Source organism: Schistocerca serialis, chromosome 9 (assembly GCF_023864345.2).
Source record: "Schistocerca serialis cubense isolate TAMUIC-IGC-003099 chromosome 9, iqSchSeri2.2, whole genome shotgun sequence".
NCBI lineage: Eukaryota > Metazoa > Arthropoda > Insecta > Orthoptera > Acrididae > Schistocerca > Schistocerca serialis.
This window is the reverse complement of record NC_064646.1, coordinates 212,498,781-212,510,267: the sequence shown is the minus strand read 5'-3', so window position 1 is coordinate 212,510,267 and position 11,487 is coordinate 212,498,781. Positions and strand designations below refer to the sequence as shown.

At 35.1% G+C, this 11,487-nt stretch overlaps 1 protein-coding gene across 1 annotated transcript in view; it reads right to left on the bottom strand.

Moving 5' to 3' along the window:
• Nucleotides 1–470: 470 nt before the first annotated feature.
• LOC126418664 (rhomboid-related protein 2-like) overlaps nt 471–11,487 on the bottom strand; it is a 66,897-nt gene continuing 55,880 nt past the window's right edge. The window contains exon 8 of the mRNA XM_050085549.1: nt 471–11,252. Coding sequence (XP_049941506.1) covers nt 11,052–11,252 — 201 coding nt within the window. The 3' untranslated portion in view covers nt 471–11,051. The remainder of the gene's footprint in view (nt 11,253–11,487) is intronic.

Genomic DNA, 11,487 nt, shown 5'->3' with positions numbered 1-11,487 from the left:
CATTTTGAACTCTAGCGAATGAGATGTTAAAAATTTCGATTAGATGATTATTTTTCTGCTTGGGAGATGCCAGCGACATGTAAAGATAACTTAGTATGCACATTGAAGTCAAAGTAACTGAAAAGCATATTCAGCCAGAAGACCAACAGTTGAAATATTGTAATAGTTTTCATTTAATAGAAGGAGTTTGATACTATTATCACAAACATTTCAATTGAAAGTGAGAATTATTTTTCCAGCATTATAAACATTTCATTTATTTAACACACTGTAATAATTTTGATTCAAAAGGATGTAGGCTGCAGTACTTACTGGGAGATGAAGAAACTTGCACAGGATAGGGTAGCATGGAGAGCTGCATCAAACCAGTCTCAGGACTGAAGACCACAACAACAACAACAACAATAATTTTGATTTTCATTTCTGCATGTAGTCAAGGGTACCATTAGAACATTAAAAAATTACAAATCTTTAAAGAAATACAAGGTTTTATTCAGACTATTAAAGCGTACATGGATGGAGAATGATAAAAGTACAGTGCACCACACAATACCTAAACTATGATATAAATATAATTTGTGCAAAAGCATTACACTGGAAAAAGGTACAATACATACAGTATACATTTGTACAAAATGAATACAGTGTATAAAAGTTATGAACAATTTAGTCACAAAATTTATTTTAACGCAATATTTTGAATCATACAAAAGGACAATGAACACAAAAGAGTGTTCATCTAATATAAAAAATAACCCACTTTCCACATAAAAGTAATAGATGCCTGAAGAATAGTTTCAGCGTGCACACGCGTGCGCGCGCGCGCACACACACACACACACACACACACACACACACACACACACACACACACACACACACACCTCTCTTTTCATTTCTTTACACAATATGGTCAACAAAATTTCTACAAATAAGAAATATTCACAACATTCTTCACTGACAAATAGTCTCTATCTCTGGGAGTACCTTTGTTTGACCTAATACTATCAATGTAAACACTAATAATATTAGAGTAAACAGATGAGGACTGATTAGACCTAGTTATCAATAAAGATGTCATTTTTAGAGATATAAGACATGTGGAACATTACCTGCACAGTGTATACTACTCGTATAAAGGTGGCACACCACACCACACACTGGATGAAATAATCTTATTGAAAACTTTTACTTCTGTACACTGGCAAGTTAATCTCTCATGCAGTCAGATTAATTGCTATAAAGTAGGGAAAAAGAGACAAACACTAACTGCCAGGTAATTAGACAAAATTTTTAAACAAACTGCATTCACATGTCTAATATAAACTTTGAAAATGACCTGTGTCGCATCTACAAGCACTGTAACAAATACAAGTACATCTGAAAAGTCTGTGCACAGAATCGTGATTTGGGGGAGGTGTTCCTAGTACTTGGTTCCAATTTGAGCTAGGAACATGGAGTGAAAACTTTTTTATTTAGCCTGAACCAGCAGCCATTAATATAGCCATTTGAATATGTCTTTCTTACTGTAGCTATGTTATAGTACACCAAGCAAGGTTTGAACGATGAACCAGAGATGGCATGCGGCAAATTATGCGAACTGATTAATTCGTTTTGCAAAAGATTTTACGTGCACCATTCGGATTTTACATGCAAAAACGGTCACCCTCATTCACATTTTGTGTGCAAAAACAGACACCTTTAAATAACTCCATACTGAACCAAGACAGATAGTTCAGATTTGAGCCACCAGTGTATTGGATCTCGATCTAAAGTAAGTTCCAACTGTTTACAAAAATTTTGCTGCATTTGGATTTTATACACAAAAAATACATTTTTCTGGGAGGTTTTTGAAGCGCATCACTTCTATACTTTAAACTTGTATGTACTGGTTGAAGCTTTGCACAAAGGTTAAGACAAATTTTTTAATCCAATAATCTTTATCCATTGTCAAGACATGGTGGTTTAAAGTCGAGCTAAATGTAGCACATAAGATTCGTTCTTACATTAACTGAATATGCAGAACAGTTTAAAGTGAATCAAATAAATAAAAAATGCATTCTTACAATAAAACTGAAAACTCACTTTCAAAAATCTAGCTTTATTTGGATTTTATGTGCAAAAAAATTTCTTTTTTTAGTTTTTTTACATGTGCCATTCCTGTTTTTCAAACTTGTGTGAATCTGTTCAAATTTTGAAACTTCCTGGAAGATTAAAACTGTGTGCCAGACCAAGACTCGAACTTGGGACCTTTGCCTTTCGCGGGCAAGTGCTCTACCAACAGAGCTACCCAAGCACAGCTCACGCCCCGTCCTCACAGCTTTACTTCTGCCAGTACCTCGTCTCCTACCTTCCTGTGCTTGGGTAGCTCAGTTGGTAGAGCACTTTCCCGCAAAAGGCAAAGGTCCAGAGTTCGAATCACGGTCTGGCACACAGTTTTATTCGGCCAGGAAGTTTCATATCAGCGCACACTCCGCTGCAGACTGAAAATCTCATTCTGGAAACATCCCCCAGGCTGTGGATAAGCCATGTCTCCGCAATATCCTTTCTTTCAGGAGTGCTAGTTCTGCAAGGTTCGCAGGAGAGCTTTTGTAGAGTTTGGAAGATAGGAGATGAGGTACTGGCAGAAGTAAAGCTGTGAGGACGGGGCGCGAGTCGTGCTTGGGTAGCTCAGTTGGTAGAGCACTTGCCCGCGAAAGCAAAGGTCCCAAGTTCGAGTCTCGGTCTGGCACACAGTTTTAATCTGCCAGGAAGTTTCATATCAGCGCACACTCTGCTGCAGAGTGAAAATCTCATTCTGTTCAAATTTTGTAATAAAATGGACAAATACAAGTAATTATTTGTAATCCTGTTGTTTTGTAAAAGAGTTGCCACAATTTTAAGCAACGTGGTTTGAATGACAATTAAAAAACCTATACTGGATCAGTCATCGCATGAGTCATAAAAAAAAAATCTACCATGGTTGCCAAGCTATGGCTTCTAATCTCAAAATTATGGTAGCGTAAAAGTTGAATACCAAACTAAAAAATGCTCCTGCCAAAGCACAAAAAAGGGTGAATATGTCCTGGGCAAAGTTAGGAATGTAAGAGAAGAGAACTAGCTTTTCGACTTACCAGGGAGGTTTAAAGACATTTAAATCAAAACACTGTGACATATTCATGCTCGTTTATGAGTTAAACCTACTTCCCCAGCCAGTGAGTTCTCTTAGACCCACATCTTGTTACATATATGGTGAGGGGAGTAAGAATGAATAGACACAAACTTATGTGCATCTAGAGAGTGGGCTGCATCTACAAGAGAACATATATGAATGTGGGGTGCAACTGTAATAGGAAGTACTCCTAAACTTTAACAACATGTATCATATTGCACGACATGACAAATGCCATGCTGGGTGACATGATGGCACGTGTCATGTTATACGACACGATATCGTGTATCATGTTACTTTAATTGACACAGAGCATTGCATTAAATGACATAGGTACTAACTCTAAAAAGTGGTAATACATCAAGATGTTTTCATTTATATGTCTTTAAAGCTGCCAGATTAGTCAAAAAGTTAGTTCCATTTTTTTACATCCCTAAATCTGTGCAGGACATATTCACATTTTTTTGTGCTACGATAGGAGCACTTTCCACTCTGATACTAGAATTCAATGAGGGGCACATTTTAATTGAGAGGTGTTTATGGAACAATTATGATTCAATTCATGTAGGTTAATACTGTCTTTTGGAACTGTAATAAAAGTCTTATTAAGACTAAAAATATTTCGCTTTATTTTAAAGCATCTTCAATGGTAAGATTTGTTTTAATGATCTTCTACACAAATGGGTAAGATTTTTTATACACTTTTACACAAATAGGTAAGATTTTTTATACACTGCACTTTCACTAATACGAAATTAATACGAAATATAATTAAAATTGTATGTTGTGTAGGAACATAGCCTTCTCACCATTTCATGTACTACAAAACGAAGTACACAAATGGCAAGATGGCAGTTGACCTACACAATAAAAGGGACAAATATGTTTCATGACAGTGAAAGTGCTGCACACAAAAATCTAACACTTATATGTACAAGAACATTAAGAATAAATTAAGAAACGAAAAAGCCTGACCACTGAAGCTGCTTTAAAATAATGCAAAACGGGTTTGGTCTAAAAAGGCTTTTATTATAGTTGAAAAGATGGTGTTAATCTATATAAACTGTATAATTGTGACTGCAGGAAAGATGCCGTAAAACAAAAAAGACAGTTATGATTCATTGTATCATTCATTCACAAATTGTTCCAAATTTGTTCACAATCATCCTCATCCATGTTTATTGCACATAGTGCCACCACACACAATAATACATAAAATTTAGTGGCACCCAACTGCTACTCTTACCCCATCATTCACATAGAAACAAAAATCAACTTAGTGTAAAACGCAACTATGTGATTTGTAACATACTGTGGAACATCTCAGTGCATGAGAGTACGGCCTATATGAAAATGTTGACTATTCACATAACAAAAAAACTACAATTTAAAGGACAATAAAATCTAAAAGTGTAAAAAGTTTTAAGAAAAACATCTCAGAAAATATGAGTATTTCATGTTGCCACTTGGTTTCTCCTACACATGCTGTTCCAGAAGAGAATTAAATTCAAATAATTTCAGACCAATTGTAACATGCTGCAAGAAAACTACACACCATTCAGCATTTAATTGACTAGATGAGGCCATTGCCACAACAGAATATTATAATTAAATATAAACTAAAGAAAGATAAATTCAATAAATAAAGAATGTGTCAAGTAAGTTACAGCAACTGCTGATGAATACATCGCACAGTGAGATGATTGCAGTAAGACACCACTGCAATGAGCACCAAACTGAAACAGCAGCAGAAATAATTGTGGGACAATCATCAGAGGTCGACAAGGATACTGAAGCCTAGAACATAAGTGGTGTTCTCCACTAATCTGGCACCCCTGAACATGAAAATGATATCAGTTTTTTCCCCATCACTCTCAGTTTTCTCTGCACAGCTGCCCCTCCTCCCAAGCTACTGTGGGTTATTTATTATTTACTACTGGTTGCTAAATCTATGTTGTGTAGTGTAATTTATATAAATGTGCCAACATTGTATATCTGTATTACAAGATGGTGAAGTAGAAGTAGGGGGGGAGAATGAAATTTGAAGCAGATGTTATGTTGTCACTGCAGAAATCAACAGTTGAGCGAGTGTGAGAGCTAAAAGGTGATTATGTGCACTGAGTTGCATTATTTCATCAGTGCAGTGTCTAATATGTCAGAAAGAGAATGTGTGAATAGCCCGGATACATTTTCAGTGATTACACCTTTCGGTCCAGGGCTACCGATCCTCTCTCCACCATCATCATTTGAAAATTATCTAAACTGAAGGCAAGTCAAGAAAGTAATGAATCTAACTGTTCTGAGGGTGGTACTGATAGTAATCCAAAATCTCTTCCTCAAACAGAAATTAACAATTTGGTGTAAGTCTTGGGACTCTTGAAAAGACATAACACAACTTCTAGGATCACGTCTCAGTGAAAATAATTCACTTGCGCACAATATGTCATATTCTGTGTACATATATTGTGATAAAGACTTTAGAGAATCTTTTGTTTTAAATGGTTTAATTGTATTCTGCAGACATCACCAGATTACTGATGAAAGTGGGGGCTCAAATGTATGGCAGTAAGCAATGGAGGTTATGTACAGATTTTTAAAAAGTTTGAAAGCAATATTTCTACATACTGGCAATGAGTTAACTTCAATTTCGATTGTGTATTCGGTACACGGAAGAGGGTCATACATTACTATACACGTAATCCTTCAAAATCTGAAGTATGAAAAACACTAGTGGGTTGTATGCAGTGACTTTAAAGTGATTGGCATTCTTCTCAGTCAGTGAACAGGCTTCACCAAGATGCCCACTATGTGTGTGAATGGGGCTGGAAAGGATATCATAACCATTGGAGTATGAGAGAGTGACTTAAAAGGAAAAACTTGAGAATGGGATCGAAGAATATTGTTAACAAGCATCTGGTTAATCCAGATCAAATTTTATTGCCTAAGCTACACATCAAATTAGGACTGATGAAGTAGTATGTGAAAGAAAGGATATCTATTGGACCAGATACATGCAAGTTGATGTCTGATGAACACGTTGACGGTATAATGTTGGAAATAGAATAGCAACTTTGTAGAAGTTTAAAAATTTTTGTGGATCATTTCCTTGGCCAAAATAAGCAGCTTTATTACAAGGAAATGATGGAAGATATGCTAGTCATTTAAACAGGTAGGACACAAGGTCTCCTGAAAATAATTTTTTGAATGTCACAACTAGAAATTTCAGGCCAAATTGGCCGACACATCATAGGAACATGGTGAATGGTTCCATTGGGAACTTAAAACTCTGGAATGTTGTTACCAAGGTTGTTGCAGAATAAACATGTCTGACTACCGATGGTGTATCACACATGAAGAAGAAGCGACATCCACAAGGAAGGTCATCAAGGATTAACAGAAGCAAAACCTCCATCCAGTGAGAGTCCAAATCACCATATTTGCTTCTTAAAGGTCACACGTCTCTCACGTTACTTTATTACCATTTTTGTGTTCCATTTTGCCTACAGCTTCCTGTAATTGATTCCTGATTTCACTGGGCACAGATTTTGATGATGATGATGGTGGTGCCAAAACCCAATGTGCTGTAGAAAAACAAGCTTCAGCTTGTGATCAGTGCCATCTATTTAGTCAGACACTCGTATTTTCATGCAAGCCTCAGCCTAAAAGTCAAAATCTGTCAGCCTTTGTCATGTGTTGGATATGTGAGGGACAGAGCACTAACAATAAGAACACAATGAATGCATTTTTATGATATGTACGTGACAGAAGAGATAGCTAACAGTGCAAGTAAGAGAGATAGTTTTGCTTCCCCTTAACAAAAACTAGTGTGTACAAGCAAGAAGAAGCAAAAGTAGAATAAATTCAACTGAACAATACCAATATGACAGATCAAACACTCAAATAAACAGTGTGCAAATAAAATTCAAGCCCCAAGGAGAACAGTCAATGCTCCCACAGTAATAAATGGGGAATACTTCACCCTCGTCTTTCCCGATTCTACTATGATGCCACAGAAACAGGATGACTCACTAAATTTTAAGTGTTCATCACCGTATTTCCTGGTCAAAGGTCAAGTGATACATCTCAGAATAGAATTCTAGAGGAGACAGAAAATTTAAACTCAGTCATATATTCTAAATACTTACATTAAATACTGTACTCTGCAGAAGATAGAAAGAACTCTTTATTAAGCTTTCATCACTACAAAATGTTGTAAAATCAGTAGAGTACTTCAGTCTGCTTTCAATTTCTATGTTACTCAAAATAAAGATATAACAGTTCTTCTCCATTTGAATCACAAAGCACATTTTTTTGTTATGACTACTTTTGGTTCTCTTAAAAAATCATCTTCAGATCTTTTACCTCACTTACCCGCACAACAAAATTCAATCTAATTAAAGAACCATATTAAGTTAGAAATTGTTTGGTTGAAACCAATTCACCAAAATTCACTCTCTATCTCTCTCTGCACATGTGTGTGTGTACGTGGGGTAAGAGGGTGGGGGGGGGGTTGTGGCAGCTTGTGCATATGATACAAAATGAATATAAGTTTGATAAGAGAGCCTGTATTTTGAATGGACTGTTTAGCATAATGAGAAATATTTTAAGGATAGCTTTTGCTCTTCATGAGATGAGTGTTGAAAAATGAAAGTGCACATTAGCTTCAACACAAATATTCTATAATGACCATAAAAATATATCCTACTGCATTAGATTGTAAAACTGCATCACATATTTCCTACTATTTTTGACCTAATAATTAAACTTTAATACACAAACTTCAAGTCACACAACCACAGGAAGAGGGGAAAGCAATAATGACAAGTAAATATAACACATGCTGTCCTGGGTATTTGTGTACATCATAGGTTTTTCAAAAATCTTGCATCAAAAGACACCATACACTCAACGCAATAGAAAAAACACACCTTCCCTAAATGTGGGCACCTGAAGAAGACAAAATGCATCTTGCCTTCTGACACAATAACTATTACAATATGTCCTTCAACACTGCAATTATTAGTCATCCAATACAAGAAATCTTCAAACTGGCTTCTTTTGAGTACAATCTATCATGACAAAGAAGGGTTTGGGAGAAGGTACTCCAATCAAGCCAGTGTGACAATTAACATATATACCTATACAAACCTAAAAATGAGGGTTGAGCTTCATGCACACTAACTACAATTCTCTTAATAAAAGGGAACAAGAAAGTAACTAACCACTCTCAGGAAGAAAAGCAAAATAGGACCAGTAGTCACTGCACTGTTCCAAGCATTGCAAGTACTAGTACAGTAAATTCTACAATCAAAACTAAGAGAGCACAAAGTATTTTAAAGACTTGGCAACAATCTCTCTAAGTGTTCATAAAAACTAAGTTTCTGGATGATAATTCCAACATTTGTAATAAAATAGGTATAAACATGAGCAAAAAGTAAGAATTTATAACATAATAATAAACATCAACAGAAATAATAATAATAATAATAATAATAAAACAACAACAACAACTAACAACTTGCTTAGACTGTCATCATAGCCTTATAACTGTTATAGCCTTACAACAGGTTTGAAAAGAAAATCCTGTTGGAAAACTTACTGACATCTGCTGAATAAATGTCTCTTTGGTGCTATCAGTTTCAATCTGTAAGATCACCAGGTAACAAAACATCATCACTTAACTACATGTACACATAACATGATTTTGAAGACTACCATTCTGTTTCAAGTGTGAAATGTGTATGGTCAGATCTGCTTCTAAATTCCTATCACATGATGTGAGAAAATCTAATACTGAGAACAGTTGCACTAATAATTAGATTTGAGCATAATACATTCCACATAACAGCACAGGTGACATGTAGATCTTGCTCTTAGACAGTAATATATGCAAATAATATCTGACAACAACAAAGAAATGTATCAGTAGGTGATGCCTTCTAAAATCAAGCTTTTTAGTTACATGTAGTTTTGTTCATAGCTGACATTTCGAAGATTCAAACTTAGACACAGATTCAAACTTGGACACCAATTAGACTTTACAGATTGTAAACTCGAAACAGAATGCTTATCAAAATCACCACGGATTGTACACAAATATGTTACAGTTATGTTTTGTGTCCTGATGATGATATTTTAGACTGGAACTGGGATAGCACAATAAAGGGTGTCACATGGTGTGATTGTGTGTGTGTGTGTGTGTGTGTGTGTGTGTGTGTGTGTGTGTGTGTGTGTGTGTGTGTGTTTCCAACAAGACTCTCATATACAATGTTAGCCATGGATCATCATATATAAAAATATTTCGTGTCCTGAAAGGCCTGAAAAAGCTAAGCCATAACTTACATACAATAAAAATACATTTATCCATTGTTTATAGTTTGTACTTATTTTATAGTTTGAAAAATATTCTTAAATCTTTAAGATTGCAACACATAAGAATATTGTTGACAATACTGCAAAGACTTTTATCACAGAATGGTACTTTAAGAAGGCACATTCAATACAAAATTTTAAAAGAAATAGTAGCCCAAATTATGCAGCTGGGGAAATACATTTCTTTACATTGCATATTTCTGTTCAATACTTAAAATACTACAATCTTTTATGTAAAACAGATTTATACAGACAAGTATTAAGACAAGGCACTGACATTTCAGCGAAGACTGTAGGTACAACTCAATACAACATGAAGCGCACACAAAAATTTGAAGTTACAATACATGCTTCACACATTTTCAAACATCTTTGATGTCTGAGGCAGTTAATACTGTAAATAGATTCAATGCTATGTAGAAGAATATACATATGTAAAAAAGAATATATAAATAAAGAAGAGATTCATAAAAAATAAGCAGTTTCATTTAAGTGCTATTGTGTATATACGCATTACAAACATTGTAAATAACACGCATCAACTGTTAAGTGCACATATTCAATGTTTTCCTCATAAATTACACAACATTTGTTAGCTTGTATACAAATAACAGTATCAAAAATATATAAGAGTAAAAATATAGCAACACTGATTACACAATATAGAACAAGAAACATTAGGCAGCTATTAAAATTGAGTCTGCAAAATTGGAAAAAATGGACAACTAATCTGAATTATAGATTCAGCACACAAAATTAAACATGTTACTATTGTTGTGTGTGTATGCTGAATATTATATTCTTTGGTGGGTAGTTTCACTGACGACATTCCAAAATTGGACTTACACCATTGGAGCTGTATTTTGAATCATGACATACCTGTTATAAAACTAAAAATAAGTGCTGCTCTTCTTCTTATTTTTCTTTTCCTTTCTGGGGTCTGTAATACATTGTCTCTTATTTTCTTTGCAAACAAGAGAGTACATCCACTGAATGTAATAAATTTAACTACTATTCAACTAGTTTTTAGAAGCTCTATCTGTGCTGGACATGTAAAAAATTTTAAATCTGTATTCTAAACAATGGGTATATCTTATACACCTTTAACTGTGAATACCAACTTCTATAGGCAGTGGTTTTGATCGCCTAGTTATCTGATGCATCTTAGACTCACCCAAAGTACCCATCCCCATGATTTTATCACCACAGGGTCTCTTCATCATACTTGCATCCAGCTTTTCTTCTTCTTGTCTTCCTAACTTGAGTTCTTTCACATAAATTCCAATGGGCACTATTTTCACAACCAACGTGAGTTAATCATAATCACCAACAATTAGAAATTATGTCCAATATATTTTTAATCAAAATGTCTGCCAATTGGCCGGAACATCACCTAAAATGCTAGACATAGTGAGAGAAACCAGGGTGGACAGTCGTCTTGTGCACTGTCTGAAAGGAAAAAACTTTACGCTTCTGACTTACTGCTTGCATCAGCTGATGTTTCTGTCTCAGTCACAGCTATAAAGCACTATGTGCTGTACGCAGACTCTGGAAAATATTCAGGGAATCCTACATTCCAGATTATGGCAGCAAGCATCAGTGCAACATATAGGATTATGCAAGTCCAACGCAACACTTTCTCCCAGTATTTCACCTGTAGATTGCGCAGAACATTGATTCCGACAAGCAATCCAGCGACAGCACCAGCAAGGTGGGCAGCATACCCAATCTGGTGAAAAAGAAAATGAGAATATTAAAATTGGTGCATCCCTTCACATTAAATACAGAAAGAAAAAAATATTTTATTGTATTTGCGAGATTTCCTTACTAAAAAACAACTCAAATACATTATATCACGTATAGTGCATGAAAAATTCTGAATATACTTTTATTTTTCACCAGCTTTCGCATGCCCACAGACATACATTCAAATTAAGAACCTGGGTATTGATTAACCATATGAA